This window comes from Heterodontus francisci, chromosome 9 (assembly GCF_036365525.1).
Source record: "Heterodontus francisci isolate sHetFra1 chromosome 9, sHetFra1.hap1, whole genome shotgun sequence".
NCBI lineage: Eukaryota > Metazoa > Chordata > Chondrichthyes > Heterodontiformes > Heterodontidae > Heterodontus > Heterodontus francisci.
Genome location: NC_090379.1, coordinates 61,066,362 through 61,089,405, shown reverse-complemented (window position 1 = coordinate 61,089,405; position 23,044 = coordinate 61,066,362). Strand labels below are relative to the sequence as shown.

At 42.7% G+C, this 23,044-nt stretch overlaps 1 protein-coding gene across 1 annotated transcript in view; it reads right to left on the bottom strand.

The window, feature by feature from the left end:
• psma3 (proteasome 20S subunit alpha 3) overlaps positions 1-23,044 on the bottom strand; it is a 33,197-nt gene that overhangs the window by 6,666 nt on the left and 3,487 nt on the right. Inside the window, exons 2-7 of the mRNA XM_068039222.1 lie at positions 5,869-5,951; positions 5,032-5,155; positions 4,660-4,761; positions 3,150-3,223; positions 2,756-2,828; positions 1,405-1,470 (exon numbers count right to left, since the gene is read on the bottom strand). Coding sequence (XP_067895323.1) covers positions 1,405-1,470; positions 2,756-2,828; positions 3,150-3,223; positions 4,660-4,761; positions 5,032-5,155; positions 5,869-5,951 — 522 coding nt within the window. The remainder of the gene's footprint in view (positions 1-1,404; positions 1,471-2,755; positions 2,829-3,149; positions 3,224-4,659; positions 4,762-5,031; positions 5,156-5,868; positions 5,952-23,044) is intronic.

The window sequence follows — 23,044 nt, the reverse complement described above, 5'->3', positions numbered from 1 at the left end:
ATTAATGCTAGCAAGCGTGGACTCCGGATGACATGGATCATTGGTCTGCGTTGTCAGGAGACAGGGTTTTTGCACGACAGGTATCTCTCATTCACTGATTATGGCAGAGGATAGGCTATCGATTATATTATCTAAAATCTGGGAGAATCCAGCATGGTCTCCGTCCTGAATGTGCCAGATTTTGGATATCGGACCTGTATACATAAGCAGTGTTACAAATTTTGATATAGGAAATGGACAAATAAAATCATGTAGACATATAGATAACTGTTTTAAGAGCATCCGTTCTCTAGCTATCATTCTTAAAGTATTTTTTAAGAAAGATTTAGAAAGTCAGTCATTATTTAAGACCAAAAGCAAGAAATTTAGCAGTAACTTCCAATCAATTGAACTCTAATTAAACTTGGACCATTTATCTACTGTAATTATACTTTGTGGCCTCAAAAGGGACAAAGCATTTAAAATACAGCTCCCTCTCAATGTAACATTATTATTATGGTGTAACTCATGATGATGATGATCAATATCATGGAGAGTTGCTAGTATTTTAACCCTTCAAAGAAACAGTCTTAAACTGAACAATTTTCAGGTTGCACTGCCGATGTTCATAATACTACATTAAGGACACAAGACTTTCTAATTAACTGTTTAACTCAAGTATGTGTAGGTGATGAACTGCAAAGCATAGAACCACAGAAAAATTACAGCACAGAAGGAGGCCATTCAGCCCATCGTGTCTGCGCCGGATGAAAAAAAACTAGCCGCTCAATGTAATCCCACCTTCCAGCAACTGGTCCATAGCCTTGCAGGTTACAGCACTTCAGGTGCATGTCCTGGTACCTTTTAAATGAGTTGAGGCTTTCTGCCTCCACCACCGTTCCTGGCAGTGAAATTTAGACACCCACCACCCTCTGGGTGAAAAAGATTTTCCTCATGTCCCCTCTAATCCTTCTACCAATCACCTTAAATCTGTGCCCCCTGGTAATTGACCTCTCCGCTACGGGAAACAAGTCCTGCCTGGATACTCTGTCGAGGTGCATCTTTTCACATTTTCTACAATAGGTCTCCAGCATTTATTCCCAATGAAATACCTTGTTTTAGCAGCCACATCATGCAGTGTCACTTCCAATAATGTACCTCATTATACACATTCTGGTACACACATATCAACACCCAAGATTACAACATGCATCAAGACCAAATTTTATTTTTATATATCTATTAGGTTTTTTGCTGATTCTTTCATTAAGCTGATAAAGTTGAGTAGTGAATCTAATGCAGTAGTTCTCACCTGATTTGTACATCAACAGTCTCCTTCCTAACCTCACTTCATTACCTTGTTTGTTCTCATACCTCTTAGTTTCTTTTACTCACATTATATCCATTTCAATTTCTCTGGCTCACCTGCAGCTTCTCAATCTCTGTTTTTGCTGCTTCTTTAGCTTTTCCAATTGCACATCCCCAGTAACCCTAAAGCAATAACAGAAGTTCAACCACAATATTCTAGTATTCATGCAGGAAATAAATGCCAGCCATTAAAAAGGAAATCACATGGAATGAATATATGTGACATGACCCGAGAGAGTGTCCAATCTCTCTCTCACCAGCTTAACAGGGAACTTATCTTGGGAGGCACAACAGGATAATAAACTGTCACTGCTCTTTACAAACCTCCAAGCAGCTGGCTCCTCAACTGAAATAGGAGAGGTCTGCTTCACCCTTTGAGCACACACTAGTATAAGATGAGGTGAGCCAAAAGGGGAGGAGAACATGGTAGTTTGCAGCTGTTATTGCATTTGATGTCATTGTAATACTATGACGTTTCCTCTATAGGCTTTCAAAGCCAACATCACACCTTAAATGTAAAGTAGCACAATATTCTGCATAACAATCTCCTCCAAAATGTAACAGGAAGCATTTCTAGTTTTTTTTTTAAAAAAGTATTTCACCTATTTCTAATCAGACCATAGTACATACAATTCAATAAAATATGCCACACAAACAAGGATAAAGTTTTGGGGGGGTTTTCCCCCTTGAAAAAATTCTGTGCAATCACCACATTGCCCTAACATGTGCAACTGTCACCTACTTTCCTCTTTGGCCAGGAATTATCCAAAAAGCGGGGGGGGGTGGGGGAGGATGAGGAAGAAAAAAAAAAGCAGGAAAATTCTGGGTCTTTAGTTAGACCCTGAAATTGAGAACACTAAATATGTGAAACTAAATCAGTACTAAAGACATTCCAGAAGATGACACTTCTGCCAATTTAAAGCTTCAATTTATTTCAAAAATGCTTTTAGTTGTCAAGTCAACTGTAGTATATGTAATGAACAAAATGAAAAAAAGCAACATAAAATGACAGATCAAATTTTCAAATGAGTGCATTTACATTGCAAATTTGACACTTCAATTTCTGCCATACCAGTGTTAAACTTGCAATGTAAATTTGGTGTCAGGATCAACAAGCCTGTATGAAGTGGAGAAGAAAACCTAATTCCACCTAAGTTTGACATGTGTAAATCTGTGCATTGTCAAACTTGGCTTACAAAGTTTGATATTGGCCACTTTTCAAATCCAAAAGTACAATTATGCAGATTTAAATCATTCTTCCTAAATATTAACAAACATCTAGCTACTAATGGAAGCTTAGTCAATATCTGATGTGCTTTAAAATCACTACTTACATTATCAATTTTCCTATATAGACTGAATTACAAAAAAAGTAGGGAAGGCAATATATTCTTGGAGAGATACTTACATGGGACACTCCTGAAGGGTCAATCATATACATCTGAGCTCCATCATCTTCATCAAAAGACCCCATAATAAAGCTAAAAAGAAACAAAATGTTGAAATAAATTTGTCACTTAGATTTTCAACTTGAATACATGTATCTTAAAGTGCTATAGAAATTATAATGCAAAATATTTAGCAGAGTTAAATATCTGGAGGTTGCACATTTAATTTATCAAAACATCACGCACCACAGATCCACACAATCTTCCAGCTGTTTATATTCTCCCCCCCAACCCCCCACACAACCACCCCAACTACAGCCAAGATAACTTCAATCAACTGTATAAATATGCAATACAAAAAAAAAAAATCACATTTCAAATCACTATACAATATTAATTTTACAATAAAATTACCTGCTTCCAAATGGCCTCACAGCACTATATAATGTATATGCGTGGATGTACATTGCTACTCTGTCTGCTAGATGCTAAAAGAAAACAAATTCTTAGTGAAGTTTAGTGGAGTAAAGTTCAAAATACTTGATAACTTTGCAATACATCTACATTAGCCCAAATAGCTAGTTTGTATATACTATAAATTCCAGTAAAAGGATGGACCTCTGCAATAGTACATTCACCAAAATTTGTGAACAAAGTACAATGCAGAGGTATTCTTTTAGCTTTAAATTACAGGGTCAAACTTCAGGCATATACAACAATGTAATTGGTGCTAATTTTTAAATACAATCTTTATTCCTTTAGCATTCAATTTTTTTTCCCACTTTTACAAACTATTGTTGGAGGTGGGGGGGCGTCAGCAACAATTCCAATCTGTTTATTTCACAAGTGAGAAAAATATCAATCCTGGTAAAGTTTTTTTTAATAAAAGGATATAAAAAAGGTACTCCTCATTCCTCAGGGGAATAATTAGCTATTTTTATAGGTTAGTAGATTTCAAAATTGGAAATGTGAGCAAAGACGATCACCTAATTATGGTAGATGTCTGTTCAGTAAATAAACAGTTCGTGTCCCTGTATTGAAAGTGTATGCAAGGCATTAGGGCTAAAAAGATACCACCGTAGCCACACTGTGCTTATTCAGCAATTTCTATGTGACAGCACTGACCTAGAATATGACTAGCAAGAGACTTAGCATACACAAAGGATTGGAATTGCTTACGGTTTGAACTTTATAGTTAAGGTAGGCACAGAAAGCAATTGGAGAAGAATGGCCAAGATGGGAGAAAAATAAAGTGGACTATGTTTAGTACTCTTTAGTTAATGCTAATGTTTGTTTGATTGTTGATGAATGCATATAAGAGAAACATTGCAATTCACTCTTCCTGAACAACTTTTAAGTAGGAGTAGCTAAGCCATAAAGACCAGAAAGGCTCCTTGCTGAATCCCCAGTTCGTGCTGAGTTTCCTGATCTCAGAGTGCAGTAATAGGTATATTACAACTAGCCTCAACTCTTCAATATTTGGTATTTGGAAAGTGTGGATGGGGAGGCAGAAATGGGACATGAAAAAAGTCAAGGTTCACCATTCATCATTGCTATCCAGCAACCTCTGTCAGAAATGCATGTATGTCGATGTACGGCAAGGACAGGATTGGGCTATACTACAATGACCTTGTGGGCAAAAAGCCTGACATCACCCAAGCTCATTTGAAGAATGGCAACTTGGGTGAGAAATAGTGCCCGGTAGCCATGGGACCATACCACTGGAGGGAGTCAGTGCCTTTTTGCCTGGGTGGGGGTGGAGAGATATGGCAGGAAAAAAAAAAATCACAGCCCAATTTAAGATGCATTCGTGGATAAAACATTGTTCTATGGTTAATTACCAGATTAAGTTGTAAATATTATGTTGACTAATTTACTCATTTAAAAATACAGAATGGTTTACAGTGCTAAATGGATCTCATACCCTCAGTGGAATATCATATCCATAGTTGGATCTAAAGTTGGAAGCTTCTTCCCTCGCAATATCAGTAAGAGACCGTGCATCTGCCAGAAGACCCGCTACTGCCTGTGGAATGAAACAAAAATTGTTTATTGGAATGTCCATTGAAAGTTAGATTTGTACTCAAATCAAAATATGGTAAACTATTGTAGTAAGACAGCAAAATTTAACAATTTTCTATGCAATAACAATTCTTTACATACTTAATACATTTTTGTACACAGGGCTATTAGATATACTGATCTGCAACAAACCTTTTGAGCTACAAGAATGTTTTGATTTTACCTCAAAGTAACATGCCCTTTTGGAGGAAGGCTGCTTATAAAATTATCTTACCATTCCTACATGACGATCAATGTTAAATATGCGTTTGTTGGAGCCCTGCTCGTACAGTTTAGAAAGGACCAATTTCTCTACTCCAAACACTACTCCATCTTTACACCTTATCCCAATAGCTGTGCTGTGAAATTAAATCAAAAAATATTAAGTACTGAATTGGATAAGGGAAAGGGTAAGATTTTGAGATCACAAATGTAATATAAAATGTAATTTTAAAGGAGGCTGAACAACATTTAAGTATCTGGATAAGCACTTGGAACGCCATAGCATTCAAGGCTACGGGCTAAGTGCTGGAAAATGGGATTAGAATAGATAGGTGCTTGATGCACGGCACGGACACGATGGCCAAAGGGCCTGTTTCTGTGCTGTATAACGCTATGAGTCTATGAATTCTCAGTTTAGCATTAACTCTGCTTTTGTACTTCTCAATATATGCAAGTTTTTTTTTTAATGTGAAAATCTGGGTTTTGTCAACTTGTCAAATGGAATGAACATCGAACTCAGTCTTGAAATCATAAATCTAGAAATTCTAGATGATTGCACGGGGGAAGAAGTCATTGAAGATTGCCTGCTCCTGACCACTATTCAGCAGGGTCTTCCGAAAGTAATTGAGTCGACAGTAGACAATGACAGTCAGGTTTGGAGTTGATGCCCACAAAATTGAACATCACATTGACCCTCGCATGTGAATAAAGGCCACTCGAACAACCAATGCCTGTGGAATCATACCCCTGCAAGGAGTCTGAGCCCAAGATTAGCTGGACCTCACTGAAGCCTCTAAAAATTTAAGCATTCCTCAGGAGAACATTTCTGCAATGATGATGGGTTCCTTACCTACTGTTCTCTACAGCTTTCATGGCATATTCAACCTGGAATACTCGCCCGTCAGGAGAAAAGGTGGATGCTGACAAATCATACTGGAAATTAAAAGCAAACCAAAAAATCTTATACAGCCATAAAAAAAAACAGAAGTATAAATAATCTGCAAATAAGTCCAATGACACTCTTCAGTACAAAAAATGTTTACATAGATTATACAGCACAGAAACAGATCAATTGGCCCAACTAGTCTGTGCTGGGGTTTATACTCCACACAAGTCCCCTCTCATTCCATCTACTTCACCACCTCATCCTTCCAGCATCTTTCTATTCCCTTTTCTCTCATGTACTCATCTAGTTTCCTTTAGATAGGGCCTCAACTACTTCCTGTGGTAGCGAGTTCCAAATTCTAACCACTCAGACTAAAGAAATTTTCCTTATTTCCCCATTGGATTTATTAGTAACTATCTTGTATTTATGGCCCCTAGTTTTGGATTCACCCACAAGTGGAAACACTCCACATCTACCAGTGTTCAATCCATTCATAATTTTAAAGCCTTTAATCAGGTTACCTCAAAGCCCTTTTCTCAAGGAAAAAAGCCCCAACCTGTTCAATCTTTCCCGATAGCTGTAATCTCTCACTTCTCATACCATCCTTGTACTTTCTCCAGTGCTTCTCTGTCCTTTTTACAGAATGGAGACCAGAACTGTGCATAGTACTCTAATTGCAGCCTCTGGTCCTATACAAGTTTAACATAACTTCAGAATTCTATACCCCTGGAAATAAATCCCAGTGCTTTAGCACTTTTAATTGCTTTGATGACCTGCGATGCTGCTTTCAGTAACTTGTTCACCTGTATCCATTTGCTTTACCACATTCAGTTTCTTATTTTCTGAAGTATAGGTAAGGTTTCTATTTTTCCGCCAAAATGCATCACCTCACATTTATTGATGTTACAGTTCATTAACTGCCCAGTCTGCAAGTTTTCGAATACATTCTTGTATTATGTTGCATTCTTCCTCGGTGTCATCGGGAAATTTTGATATTGATGTACTTGTTCCCAAGACCAAATCATTACTGTCAATTGTGAACAGGATCCTACCACACATCCTTGTGGAACACTGCTTTCTACCATTCTGCATAACTACCTTTTACCCCAACTCTTTGCTTTCTATTTTTTAACCAACTTGTTATCCATTCAGTTATTTGTTACCTTATTGCAAGGACTTTTGGAAATCCAAGTATATGACATCCATTGCATGACCTTCATCTATTCTTTCCGTGAAACCATCAGGTTATTTCAGCATGACTTAGCCTTTCAGAAACCATGCTGAATTTTTTATTTCTTATATTTTCTAAATGCTTTCCATCACCTATTTTAGTGTAGATTCCAGTATGTTTCCAATACTGATGTTGAGCTGACTGGTCTATAGTTCCCAGGTTATGCTCCATCTTCCCTTTTGTATATAGGAAAAACATTAGATGTCTGTCAGTCTGTATGAGTTTATCTTGCTCATCTTTGAGTAGCCCTATTCGTACTTTACTTTTCCTCTTATTATTTGTGACAAGAGAACACATTTCTTTTTGTATTCTTGATAATTTGATTTTGTAATCTCTGCCTTCATTTTTTGTATAAACTTCTCTCCCAAATTCTGCATATTCCCTTTTGTCCTTCTCTCCTTTAGTATCTAAGCACTTACGTCTTCTTATTCAGATTCAATTTTCCCTTCAGTTCTTCATCTGTGGTGCCACATAATTAGCTGGTTTGTTTTTGGCTATTTGTAGAATATATTTTTCTTGAACTCTATTGATTACCCTTTCAAACATTTCCCACAGTTTTTCTGTCTCTTTGGTTTTGAAGATTTTCTCCCAGTTTACCTCATTTCCTCAATTTTCTCTTTCTCAATCCATTACTGCAATCTTTGTCCTACTTTTGTCACTCTTGGTCCCACTCTTGAACCTTACTATGTCATGATCGCTACTAAGATTCTCTCCCTACTCTTACTTCTCCCATCTGTTCTGGTTCATTACCCATTACAAGATCCAGTAATGATTCTTGTTGGACTGTTCGCATTTTGAGCGAGAAAGGGATCTGTAAACACTAGAAAAGCTGGATTCTTTTTCCTCCTTTCACATCTTCTTCCTGCTAGTTTGTTTGGGGTAATTGAAATCTCATGGTTATTCCAAACCTACAACTCAAGTCATAGATTTACCTATATATTTCTTCATCGAATTCCCTTCCACTATTTGGTGGTCTACAGTGATGATCCCTTTTAACTCAATGCATATGAATTCTGTATCTATCTTACAGCTAGTTACATCTTTTTTTCCTATTACCATTACATTTTTAACTAGTACAGCTACTCTACCTCTCCTTCCTAAATGTATTATATGCTGCAATATTTAGTTGCCAATCTTGTTCTCTATGTAGCTACGTTTCAGTTTTCCCTACTATATCCAGAGCCACTACAAATTATTGCCTCTGGTTTATCCACTTAGTTTTGAATATTACATACATTGCTGTAACAGCAGTTTAATTTTTTTTTAATTATTCTTTACTTTTTTGTAGTTATTTTACCGTAATGCTCCAAGCTCTGATCTCTGGCCAGGTGTTATCCTCATTTCTTCCTTTAGATTTGTTCTTCAGTCTTTTCCTGATTTTGTTAGGTTTCTGTCATTTGTAGCAGTTCGCTCCCCGATGTTATTAGTTTAAAGTCTTATTTACAGTCCTAGTTATCCTTTCTGCTAGGACCTTGGTCCCAGCCCAATTCAGGTGCAGGCTGAACAGTACAGCTCATTCCTGTCCCATGAAATGGAACCCCTCTTTCACACACCATTCCTTTAGCCATGTGTTGAATTTCCTAGTCTGTTTTGTTTCAGTGCCAATATCACAAGTCGTGGGAGTCAGTTGCCAGCATTCGACAGAGCTGGCAGGCAGCCATAAAGACAGGGCTAAATTGTGGCGAGTCGAAGAGACTTAGTAGTTGGCAGGAAAAAAGACAGAGGCGCAAGGGGAGAGCCAACTGTGCAACAGCCCCAACAAACAAATTTCTCTGCAGCACCTGTGGAAGAGCCTGTCACTCCAGAATTGGCCTTTATAGCCACTCCAGGCGCTGCTTCACAAACCACTGACCACCTCCAGGCGCGTATCCATTGTCTCTCGAGATAAGGAGGCCCAAAAGAAAAAAAAAGAAATACACATAGCTCAGTTAATAACAGAAATTACCCATGAGATCCTGCTTTTCAACTTAACTCCCTTAGCAGGACGTCCTTCCTAACCTTTCCTGTGTCATTGATTCCAACATGGAGTATAACAACTGGATCCTTTTCCAGCTGTTGAGATGTCACTTACCCTTGCACTAGGTAGACAACATACTTTTTGGTACTCTTGACCGTGACTGCTGTTATGATCCTGTAGTTTTTTTTTCTAGGAAGAATATGGTGTGCCTTTAAGGCTGGAAAATGAGCAGTACTGCTTTAAGGCAAAAAGCTCCAGAGACTGAGTCAAAGAATGCATTCTCCTTGCCCCAGGATACAGCCACTCAGAGACTGAAGATCGAGAGATACAATGTTACAATTTAATTTTGAACTGGCTTATAGTGGAAACAGAGACTGTTCTAACTCTCAGACACAGACAACTGGACCAGCATATACAGAAGGAAATGAGCTCTCTCGGTTTATTTAAACCTTATTTTATTATACATTCAGAATTCTGATGTCAAGCCAGAATAATTTCTTAAAAGAAAATAACCAAATTCCTTTAACTACTGAACTGTAATTATTGAAATTCATCACTGGAAAAATCAATTCAACTGCTGAACTCGACTATGGACTGTTCTACTGTTGAAGAACCTTTTTATCCCCCATCGGACGGCTGAGACATCAAGCAACATTGGAAGATTTCACTTCGGCAGGAGTGTTAATATGCAAGGACTCCAATTTTTTCTACTTTAAATGTTGTTTACATCTTAGTGTTTAAGAATTTAGTTTTTCTAATTAGTTAATTTGTTGATCTAAAGACTCATTTGGGGGTTAGTAGATGGTACAATTTGGCTGGGTCTTACTTTAATTTGGAAAGTTTAAAATGATATGTTAGGCGATCTATGGAGAGATGGGACCGAATCAGCAGTGCATTTCTCCCACCACAATCAGAATCGTATATTTTGATTGGGGGGGGCTTTGACTTGAGTGGTCGTAACACTGCAAAGAATACTATATATCCCCCTTATTATAGAATCCCCTATTAACTACAACTTTTTCACTCTGCACCTCCTCCCCTTGGAAAGCCTCCAACTCCATGGTGCATTGGTCAGCATTTTGGCTGTCAATCTTTCCCACAGTCTTTCTCCTTATTGTTAGTGTACTTTTTACCTGTTGGCTAAGAGTGTTTGCTGGTCCCACTTCACTACCTCCTAAATTTCTCTTGTCTAGCTGGCTGACACGCTCTCCCCTTCCGGCTTCCTGCACTTTCCTCTGGTGTGTGACTGTACTCTGGAGTAAATTATCTAGTAATTCCTGATCCTCCTTTACATGCCGGAGTGTCTCTGGCTCCAACTCCAGCTCAATGTCTCTGAGCCAGAATATCTCAAGGCAGACACATTTCTTGCAGATGTGGCAGCCTGAGACACAGTCTCATTGTCCATAAATGCGACAGTGCCTACACACTACCTGATCTGCCATGTCTTAATTTTAGATTCTTCTTTAAATCAAGGGTCCTTACTGGCTATATCCAGAGGCTCAATGTGGTTTCAGAGCAGGCAGATTCATGATGGGCATGATCTTCTCCCTACATCAGCTTCAGAAGTGCAGAGAGTAGCAAATACCACTCTACCTCACTTTTATGGATTTCGTAAAAGCATCTAACACTGAGCAGGATGGACCTCTACCAGATACTAGAGAGAGAAAAAAATCTGCTGTCCTCCCAAGCTTCGCAGTCTCATACAGTCCTTCCATGATAGCATGTACAGCACCATTCAGTTCGACAGCTCCACCTCTGACAGTTTTGAGATACGAATCAGGTGAAACAGAGCTGCGTTTTAGCCCCTACTTGGTTTGGTATCATTTTCTCTGTCCTCCTGACCTATGCTTTCCCTGCCAACATAGCAGGAGTGTACCTCCACACCAGACAGGAAACTCCTCAACCTATCAAGACTGAAAGCCAAGACATGTCCTGATCAGAGAACTTCTGTATGCTGATGATACCACATTAGTTGCCCAGACAGATGACCAGCTCCAAAGGATCGTCAGCAGGGAAATCACAGAAATGTGCATCAACTATATAGAGTGCTGATATTAGGGAGACTTTAATTACCCAAATATTGACAGGGATAATTTTTTTTTTAAAAAAGTAAAGGGAAAGGAGGGGGAGGAATTTCTGGATTGTGTTCAGGAGAACTTCCTTGACAAATAGCAAGGAGACATTGCTTGACCTGCTGTTGGAAAATGAAGTGTCTTTGGGGGAGAACTTGGGCAATTAGAGAAGATATAGTTGTGTCATGTTCTCCCTTACCATCAGCATCAAGAAAACTGTAGTTATGGGACAGGGTGTTGTCCCTCCGCCTGCGATCAGACTCAACAACACACCACTTGAAGCAGTCAGTAAATTCTGCTACCTTGGGTCTAGAGTGATAGACAACCTGTCTCTTGATAAAGAGCTCAGCACACACATTGGAAAGGCAGCCACCAACTTTGACCGACTAACAAAACAGGCATGAAACAACACACAGACTTGCAGACCAAGATGCTTATCTACGAGGCCTATATCCTCAGCACATTGCACGGCAGCGAAGCCTGGACGTTTTTTTTAGTTCTTTCATGAGATGTGAGCGGCACTGTCAAGGCCAGCATGTGTTGCCTAACCCTAATTACTTGAGAAAGTGGTGAGCCACCTTCTTGAACCACTGCAGTCCATCTGGTGTAAATACAGCCACAGTGCTATTAGGAGGAAGTTCCAGGTTTTTGACCCAGCTACAGTGAAGGAACGACGATATAGGTCTAAGTCAGGATGATGTGTGACTTGGAGGGGAACTTGCAGATGGTGGTGTTCCCATGCATCTGCTGCCCTTGCCCTTCTAGGTGGTAGAGGTCGTAGGTTTGGAAGGTGCTGTCAAAGGAGCCTTGGTGAGTTGCTGCATTGCATCTTGTATATATAACCTGGTACATACTGTTGCCACTGGTGGGGAGAGTGAATGTTAAAGGTGGTGGTTGGGGAGCTGATCAAGTGGGCAGCTTTGTCCTGGATGGTGTTGAGCTTCTTGAGTGTTGTTGGAGCTGCACCCATCCAGGCAAGTGGAGAGTATTCCATCCCACTCCTGACTTGTGCAGATGGTGGACAGGCTTTGGAGTATCAGGAGGTGAGTTACTCGCTGCAGAATTCCCAGCATCTGACCTGCTCTTGTAGCCATAGTATTTATATGACTGGTTCAGTTAAGTTTCTGATCAATGGTAACCTCCCAAGAAAAAAGGCTCAATTTCCATCTCCAGCGCCTATGACGCATCCTCGGCATCACATGGGAAGACAGTCACCAATGAAGCAGTCCTTTCTAGGGCACGCATGCTAGCGCTAATCAAGTAAGGGCAGCTTCACTAGCTTGGGCATTTGCACAGGATGGAAGATGGCCGCATCCCCAAAGATAAGCTATATGGGGAGGTAGCCTATGCCAAGAGACCGGCAGGGTGCCCAAAGCTCCAATTCACAGTTGAGTAGTTTAGTTTAGAGATACAGCACTGAAACAGGCCCTTCGGCCCACCGAGTCTGTGCCGACCATCAACCACCCATTTATACTAATCCTACACTAATCCCATAATCCTATCACATCCCCACCTGTCCCTACATATTTCCCTACCACCTACCGATACTGGGGGCAATTTATAATGGCCAATTAACCTATCAACCTGCAAGTCTTTGGCATGTGGGAGGAAACCGGAGCACCCGGAGGAAACCCACGCAGACACAGGGAGAACTTGCAAACTCCACACAGGCAGTACCCAGAATTGAACCCGGGTCCCTGGAGCTGTGAGGCTGCGGTGCTAACCACTGCGCCACTGTGCCGCCCCAAGTAGAAATAAGAAGATAGGGAGGATCAATGAGCAGCTTGAAGCATGGTGCAGGAGAGAGGACTTCAGACTTTTCGGTCAATGGGACCAGATCTGGGACAGAAAGCACCTATTCAAAATGGACGGGTGCACCTCAACAGGGCTGGGACCAATGTCCTCACAGGGAGGTTCACTAATATGGTTGGGGAGGGTTTAAACTAAATTGGCAGGGGGATGGGCACCAGCATGTAGAAGCAGAAAAGAGGAATAAAGTGCATGTGAGAGTACTAGAGAAGGGAATAGTTCCATATCTGATAACAGCAGACCGAGAAGGGCTACAAGGAATGCAAAGCCAGGATTACAATGCATGTATATGAAAACACACAAGGTGTGGTGGAGAAGGTTGTTGAGCTACAAGCACAAATAGCAGTATGGAAATATGATGTAGTGACAATAACGGAAGTGTGGCTCAAAAATGGTGAGGACTAAGGTGCTTAATATACAAAAGATATAAAGTGCTCAGAAAATTAGAGAATGAGAAAAGGGAGATGAGGTGGCAATACTGATTAGGGAAGATGTAGTTGTGTTGGAAAGAGGAAACGTTCTGAGGGGGGCAAGGACAGAATCCATCTGGTTAGGATTGAAAAGCAAAGAGGGTATGATCACGCTACTAGGGGCATTCGATAGGCTCCTGACAGCGTGCGCACAAGCAGCAAATCTGCAGGGAAACCACAGAAATGTGCATCAACTATAGAGTGCTGATATTGGGGAGACTTTATATCAACTGGAATAATTTTAGAGTAAAGGGAAAGGAGGGGGAGGAATTTCTGGATTGTATTCAGGAGAACTTCCTTGATCAGTATGTTTGCAGCCCAAATAGCAAGGAGACATTGCTGGATCTGCTGCTGGGAAATGAGGTGGGCCAAGTGACTTTGGGGAAGCACTTGGGCAAGAGTGATTGCCATATCATAAAGATATAGACTGAATGCAGAAGAGCAAGGAGCGATACAAGGTAGAACGGTTAGATTGGAAGAAGGTTAATTTCAATGCGATGAGAAGGGATCTAGCCAGGATAAAAATAGAACCAAAGACTGACAGGAAAAACTGTATCAGAACAGTGGGTTATCTTTAAGGAAGAGATGCTTCAGATACAGGCTAGGTACATTCCAACACAGGCAAAAGGGAGGGAAACCAAAACCAGGGCTCCTTGGATGACGAGGGAGATAGAGATGATGATGAAACAAAAAAAATGATGCATGTCAGGTGAATTCTTCAAGTCAGAACCAGGCCAAATACAGTTTAATAGAGAGGGGAGATGAAGAGGAAAATAAGACTGGCAAAGACAGAAAATGAGAATAGAATGGCAATCAACATAAAATAGAACCCAAAAATCTTCTACCGGCATGTAAACAGTAAGCGGGTAAAAGATGGAGTGGGGCCTATTAGGGACAAAGAGGGTAATTTTTTATTCATTCATGGGATGTGGGCGTCACTGGCCAGGCCAGCATTTATTGCCCATCCCTAATTGCCCTCGAGAAGGTGGTGATGAGCTGCCTTCCTGAACCACTGCAGTCCATTTGGGGTAGGTATACCCACAGTGCTGTTAGGAAGGGAGTTCCAGGATTTTGACCCAGCGACAGTGAAGGAATGGAGATATAGTTCCAAATCAGGAAGGTGTGTAACTTGGAGGGGAACTTGCAGGTGGTGGTGTTCCCATGTATTTGTTGCCATTGTCCTTCTTGTTGGTAGAGGTCGCGGGTTTGGAAGGTGCTGTCTATGGAGCCTTGGTGCATTGCTGGAGTGCATCTTGTAGATGGTACACACTGCTGTCACCATGCGTCAGTGGTGGAGGGAGTGAAGGTTGTAGATGGGGTGCCAATCAAGTGGGCTGCTTTGTCCTGGATGGTGTCAAGCTTCGAGTGTTGTTGGAGCTGCACCCATCCAGGCAAGTGGAGAGTATTCCATCACACTCCTGACTTGTGCCTTGCAGATGGTGGACAGGCTTTGGGGAGTCAGGAGGTACTGGTGAGTTACTCGCCTCAGGATTCCTAGCCTCTGACCTGCTCTTGTAGCCACGGTATTTATATGGCTACTCCAGTTCAGTTTCTGATCAATGGTAGCCCCTAGGATGTTGATAGTGGGGGATTCAGCGATGGTAATGCCGTTGAATGTCAAGGGGAGATGGTTAGATTCTCTCTTGTTGGGGATGGTCATTGCCTGGCACTTGTGTGGCGCGAATGTTACTTGCCACTTCTAAGCCCAAGCCTGGATATTGTCCAGGTCTTGCTGCATTTCTACACGGACTGCTTCAGTATCTGAGGAGTCACGAATGATGCTGAACATTGTGCAATCATCAGCGAACATCCCCATTTCTGACCTTATGATTGAAGGAAGGTCATTGATGAAGCAGCTGAAGATGGTTGGGCCTAGGACACTACCCTGAGGAACTCCTGCAGTGATGTCCTGGAGCTCAGATGATTGACCTCCAACAACCACAACCATCTTCCTTTGCGCTAGGTATGACTCCAGCCAGCGGAGGGTTTTTCCCCTGATTCCCATTGACCTCAGTTTTGTTAGGGCTCCTTGATGCCATTCTCGGTCAAATGCTGCCTTGATGTCAAGGGCAGTCACTCTCACCTCACCTCTTCAGTTCAGCTCTTTTGTCCATGTTTGAACCAAGGCTGTAATGAGGTCAGGAGCTGAGTGGCCCTGGCGGAACCCAAACTGAGCGTCACTGAGCAGGTTATTGCTAAGCAAATGCCGCTTGATGGCACTGTTGATGACACCTTCCATCACTTTACTAATGATTGAGAGTAGGCTGATGGGGCAGTAATTGGCCGGGTTGGACGTGTCCCGCTTTGTGTGTACAGGATAAACCTGGGCAATTTTCCACATTGCAGGGTAGATGCCAGTGTTGTAGCTGTACTGCAACAGCTTGGCTAGGGGCGCAGCAAGTTCTGGAGCACAGGTCTTCAGTACTATTGCCGGAATATTGTCAGGCCCCATAGCTTTTGCAGTATCCAGTGCCTTCAGTCGTTTTTTGATATCACGCGGAGTGAATCGAATTGACTGAAGTCTGGCATCTGTGATGCTGGGGACTTCAGGAGGGGGCCGAGATGGATCATCAACTCGGCACTTCTGGCTGAAGATTGTTGCAAATGCTTCAGCCAAATCTTTCGCACTGATGTACTGGGTTCTCCCATCACTGAGGATGGGGATATTTGTGGAGCCACCTCCTCCAGTTAGTTGTTTAATTGTCCACCACCATTCACGGCTGGATGTGGCAGGACTGCAGAGCTTAGATCTGATCTGTTGGTTATGGGATCACTTAGCTCTGTCTATTGCATGCTGCTTATGCAGTTTGGCACGCAGATAGTCCTGTGTTGTAGCTTCACCAGGTTGACACCTCATTTTCAAGTATGCCTGGTGCTGCTCCTGGCATGCCCTCCTGCACTCTTCATTGAACCAGGGTTGGTCTCGTGGCTTGATGGTAATGGTAGAGTGAGGGGATATGCCAGGCCATGAGGTTACAGATTGTGGTTGAGTACAATTCTGCTGCTGATGATCCACAGCGCCTCAGAGATGCCCAGTTTTGCATTGCTAGATCTGTTCGAAATCTATCCCACTTAGCACGGTGATAGTGCCACACAACACGATGGACAGTATCCTCAACGTGAAGGCGGAACATCGTCTCCACAAGGACTGTGCAGTTGTCACTCCTACCAATACAGTCATGGACAGAAGCATCTGCGGCAGGCAGATTGGTGAGGACGAGGTCAAGTATGTTTTTCCCTCGTGTTGTTTCCCCCACCACCTGCCGCAGACCCAGTCTAGCAGCTATGTCCTTTGGGACTCGGCCCGCTCGGTCTGTAGTGGTGCTACCAAGCCACTCTTGGTGATGGACATTGAAGTCCCCCACCCAGAGTACATTTTGTGCCCTTCCCACCCTCAGTGCTTCCTCCAAGTGCTGTTCAACATGGAGGAGTACGGAGTCATCAGCTGAGGGAAGGCGGTAGATGGTAATCAGTAGGAGGTTACCTTGCCCATGTTTGACCTGATGCCATGAGACTTCATGGGGTCCAGAGTCGATGTTGAGGACTCCCAGGGCAACTCCCTCCCTATTGTATACCACTGTGCCACCACCTTTGGTGAGTCTGTCCTGCCGGTGGGACAAGACATACCCGGGGATGGTAATGGCAGTGTCTGGGACATTGTCTGTAAGGTATGATTCCGTGAGTATGACTATATCAGGCTGTTGCTTGACTGGTCTGTGGGACAGCTCTCCCAACTTTGGCACAAGCCCCCAGATGTTAGTAAGGAGGACTTTGCAGGGTTGACAGGGGTGGGTTTGCCGTTGTCGTTTCCGGTGACTGGGTCGATGCCGGGTGGTCCGTTAACTCTTACATGCCCTCTGAAATGGCCGAGCAAGCCACTCAGTTGTACCTAACCGCTACGAAGTCAATAAAAAGGAATATGTGCTTAGAGGTACAGGGCAAGACTAGAATATTTAATAAGTACTTTGTATCAGTGTTTACTAAGGAAGAGGAATCTAACAAAATAATAGGTAGAAGCAATGGACAGGGTAAAAAATTGAGAGGGGAGGTGGTACTGGAAAGGCTGGCTATGCTTAGGGTAGATAAGTCACCTGGTCCAGACAGCTTGCATCCAAGATTGCTGAAGGAAGTGGGGGTGGAGAGAACGGAAGGGCTTGCCATAATCTTCCAATCTTCCCTAAATATGGGGCAAGTGCCAGAGGATTGGAGAATAGCAAATGTGACATCCTTATTCAAGAAAGGGTGCAAGGACAGTCCTAGCAACTACAGGCCAGTAAGTTTCAGTGGTCGGTGAGGTTTTGGAAACAGGGGGGAAAAAATTACACACTTGGAGAGGTTTGAATTAAGGATTATAAAAGGCAAATCATGTTTGACTAATATAACTGAATTTTTTGATGAAGTAACAGAGAAGGTTGATCAAGGGAATGTGGTGGATTTTATTTGTATAGATTAAGAAAGCATTTAACAAAGTACCACATAAAAGGCTGGTTAACAAAATTAAGGCTCATGGAATTGGATAAAATATTGGCTTAAGGACAGAACAGCGAGTCATAGTAAATGGTTGTTTTTCAGCCTGGAGGATGGTAGACAGTGGTGTTCTCCAAGGGTCAATGCTAGGACCATGCTTTTTTTGCTTTATATAAAATAACAGCTCTTGGAATAGAGAGTAGAATTTCAAATTTTGCCAACGATACCAAACGGAGTGGCAGTGAGAATTATATGAACTGTCTGCAACAGAATATAGATAGGCTAGCAGAAAGGGCAGGCGAGTGCGAGGTGATGCATTTTGGCAGAAGGGAGAGGCAATATAACCTTAACGGCACAGTTCTAAAGAGTGTTGAGAAACAGAGCAACTTGGGGGTGCATGTGCATCAATCTTTGAAGCTGGCAAGACAGAGTATAGTTAGCAAAGCGTACGGGATCTTGGGCTTCATAATTAGAGGTATTGAGTCCAAAAGCTCTGGTTAGGCCCCAAGTAGAGTCCAGTTCTGGCCACCATACTTTAGAAAGGATGCAAGGGTCCAAAGGAGATTTACCAGAATGGCTGCAGGGATGGGGGATTTTAGTTACAAGGTTAGGTTGGAGAAGCTGGGTTTGTTCTCCTTGCAGCAAGGGGGAATTCCATCGAGGTATACAAGATTAAGAATAGGTTTGGATAGTGGAGACAAGGAAAAACTGTTCCCATTAACTGATGGTACATGGACTAGGGAACACAGACTGAATGTTTTGGGCAAGAGATGCAGTGGGAAATGTGAGGAATAACATCTTTACGCAGTGAGTGGTAATGACCTGGAACTCGCTGCCCACAAGGGTGGTAGGAGTGGAGATAGGGCTACAGAGATCAAGCAGAGGAGTGGGACCGACTGGATTGCTCCATGGAAAGCCAGCATGGACTCGATAGGCCAAGTGACTATGACTCAAGTATGCTGTCAAAAGAGTCATCCTCAACATCAGTCGTGACAAGTGGGGAAACTCTGGCTGACAATCGATGCAAATGGCGACACCAGTGTGGGCAGGAATTCTCCAGTACGATGAAATGTGGTTTCAGAAGCTCCAAAGCAGACGCCAGCCCTGCAAACAAGGCATTAGCACAGATATGCAATAGTAACGAGATGGTAATCAGTAAGAACTCTGACCAATCCCCAGCAACTACTTGCATTTATATAGCATCTTTAGCTTCATAAACAGCTCAAGATGCTTCATAGAAGCATAAATAAAATTCAACACAACCATATATGAAGGTATTGGGACAATTAATCAAAAGCTTGGTCAAGGAGGCAAGTTTTAAGGAGAGTCAGGTAGTGAGGCAGAGAGGTTTAAGGGAGGGAATTAGAGTTTAGGGGCTAGGCAGTTGTAGGAACAGCCACTAGTGATGGAGCAATTAAAAATCAGGGATGCGCAAGAGGCTAGAATTGGAGGAATGCACAGACTTCAGATGGCTGTAGAACTGAAATAGGTTATAAAAAGAGGGCTAAGGCGAGGGAAGGATTTTAAAATAAAGACAAGAATTTTAAAATCAAGGCACTGCCAGACCTAAACAGAGATACTGCAAACCGACTCCCATCCTGCCCAAGACAGGCTAACTCAGCATAGATTGCGCCTGAAGCCTTCCCTGACTGCAACATTCAGTTACACACTGGATAAACTCTCAACCATTAGCAAAGCTCAGTTATCAATTCCAGATATAATTGTTTTCACTCCAAATGCAATGCTGCCATACAGAACCAACTGTATATAACTTAAGAACCTGGCATGGAGAGCACATTAAGGCTACTGTATTGCAGCACTACTCGCCTCTGCCCTTTGAGAGAAAGCTGCCCCTCTGCTTGCTAGCAATTTTTTAAAATGTTAATGTGAGCATGGGTAGAACCATCTTTTTTGATGACAGTAAACCCTCAGATAGACATAACAAGATTTCACAACACTACTGGAAGAGAGAAAGGAGTTCATCCAGAGCCCTGGCTAACTTTATCCCTCGGCCAACACTTATCTGACAAACTGATCCCTTACTATTTGTGGGACCTTGCTGCATGCAAATTGGTGGACATGTTTCCAACAAGAGTGACTGCGCTTCAAATAAAACTTAATTGGCGTTGAAGTGCTTTGGGATGTGAATCCTCGGCAACAGCAAGAGAGAGAGGTCACATGGTGTACTGTAACTTTTAACTGTGGATAAAGACTGGCTTCAACCGGTCTGAACTTGAGTCCAGCAAAGCTGAAGGAAAAAGCTGTATATCTCTCTTAGCAGGAAAATCTACATTTATCTTCAGGCTCTGTATTGCCGAAAGAGAAAACCCTGGGGGAAAAAAGAACATTTGCCTTCAAGAGGGGAGGGCCCTGTCATTTGTTTGTGTTTGCTGGAATTCTCAGTAAAGTTTCTACTGAAAAACTACCAGTTTTAGAAACCAAAATAGACCTGTGGCTATACTCCTTGTTAAAAGAACTGTATGATGGCATTAAGAGAGCTCTTGGGCCAACCATCAAGAAGATCGCCCCCCTCAAATCTAAATCAGGGGACATAAGCACTGACCAACGCAAACAAATGGACCGCTGGGTTGAGCACTACCTAGAACTATACTCCAGGAAGAATGTTGTCACTGAGACTGCCCTCAAGGCAGCCTAGCCTCTACCAGTCATGGATGAGCTGGACATACAGCCAACAAAATCGGAACTCAGTGATGCCATTGATTTTCTAGCCAGCGGAAAAGCCCCTGGGAAGGACAGCATTACCCCTGAAATAATCAAGAGTGCCAAGCCTGCTATACTCTCAGCACTACATGAACTGCTATGCCTGTGCTGGGACGAGGGAGCAGTACCTCAGGACATGCACGATGCCAATATCATCACCCTGTATAAAAACAAAGGTGACCGAGGTGACTGCAACAACTACCGTGGAATCTCCCTGCTCAGCATAGTGGGGAAAGTCTTTGCTCGAGTCGCTCTGAACAGGCTCCAGAAGCTGGCCGAGCGCGTCTACCCTGAGGCACAGTGTGGCTTTCGTGCAGAGAGATCGACCGTTGACATGCTGTTCTCCCTTCGTCTGATACAGGAGAAATGCCGTGAACAACAGATGCCCCTCTACATTGCTTTCATTGATCTCACCACAGCCTTTGACCTCGTCAGCAGACGTGGTCTCTTCAGACTACTAGAAAAGATTGGATGCCCACCAAAGCTACTAAGTATCATCACCTCATTCCATGACAATATGAAAGGCACAATTCAACATGGTGGCTCATCAGACCCCTTTCCTATCCTGAGTGGCGTGAAACAGGGCTGCGTTCTCGCACCCACACTTTTTGGGATTTTCTTCTCCCTACTGCTTTCACATGCGTTCAAGTCCTCGGAAGAAGGAATTTTCCTCCACACAAGATCGGGTGGGGGGGGGGGGGCAGGTTGTTCAACCTTGCCCGTCTAAGAGCGAAGTCCAAAGTACGGAAAGTCCTCATCAGGGAACTCCTCTTTGCTGACGATGCTGCTTTAACATCTCATACTGAAGAGTGCCTGCAGAGTCTCAACAGGTTTGCGGCTGCCTGCAATGAATTTGGCCTAACCATCAGCCTCAAGAAAATGAACATCATGGGGCAGGACGTCAGAAATGTTCCATCCATCAATATTGTCGACCACGCTCTGGAAGTGGTTCAAGAGTTCACCTACCTAGGCTCAACTATCACCAGTAACCTGTCTCTAGATGCAGAAATCAACAAGCGCATGGGAAAGGCTTCCACTGCTATGTCCAGACTGGCCAAGAGAGTGTGGGAAAATGGCGCACTGACACGGAACACAAAAGTCCACGTGTATCAAGCCTGTGTCCTCAGTACCTTGCTCTATGGCAGCGAGGCCTGGACAACGTATGTCAGCCAAGAGCGACATCTCAATTCATTCCATCTTCGCTGCCTCCGGAGATTCCTTGGCATCAGGTGGCAGGACCGTATCTCCAACACAGAAGTCATCGACGCGGCCAACATCCCCAGCTTATACACACTACTGAGTCAGCGGCGCTTGAGATGGCTTGGCCATGTGAGCCGCATGGAAGATGGCAGGATCCCCAAAGACACATTGTACAGCGAGCTCGCCACTGGCATCAGACCCATCGGCCGTCCATGTCTCCGCTTTAAAGACGTCGGCAAACGCGACATGAAATCCTGTGACATTGATCACAAGTCGTGGGAGTCAGTTGCCAGCGTTCGCCAGAGCTGGCGGACAGCCATAAATGCGGGGCTAAAGTGTGGCGAGTCGAAGAGACTTAGCAGTTGGCAGGAAAAAAGACAGACGCGCAAGGGAAGAGCCAACTGTGTAACAGCCCCGACAATCAAATTTTTCTGCAGCACCTGTGGAAGAGCCTGTCACTCTAGAATTGGCCTTCATAGCCACTCCAGGCGCTGCTCCACACACCACTGACCACCTCCAGGCGCTTACCCATTGTCTCTCTAGATAAGGAGGCCAAAGAAAGAAAGATGATACCTGCTGCAACCAAAGCGCTTTGAACACCTATCCGTTATAGACTGTCAAATTCGCCTGGAGATTTCGACTGGCATGATTGTTCTAATCTGGGTCACCTGACCAACCAGGAACATAACTCACTGGGACTTAGAACCCAGCTACTTATTTTATTCTTACAACTTTTTTTTTAAACCAGTTAGTTAGTTTTTTGAATGCATGTGCGCGCATGGGAAGAATTAGGTTAAATAAGAAATTATGAAGAAGTCTTTAGACACAAATTTATAATAGCTAAAGGATTGAGTTTATTGTTGTCTAAAGATACCTGGTTTGGTCTGTTTATTCTGGGGGTTACTAAAGTGTTTAATTTGTCTAATTTCCGGTAGTTGGGAAAACTTTAAAAATATGCTGCGACCTGTGGAGTATTGGGACTTAATTGACAGTGCATTACTCCCACCGTAACACTAGCTAACTCAGCTTGCTGTTGCGAACAGCAAAATAAAAACACTATGAAAATAGATCTACTGTCACCTACTTAACTAAGAGTACATTTCTATTTTTTCCCAAATTCACCAAAAAGCAATTAAAACTCTAACATCTGTCCCACACAAAACCACACAATGTACAAAATAAATCACCTAACAATTATGTCTAGTGCACTTAA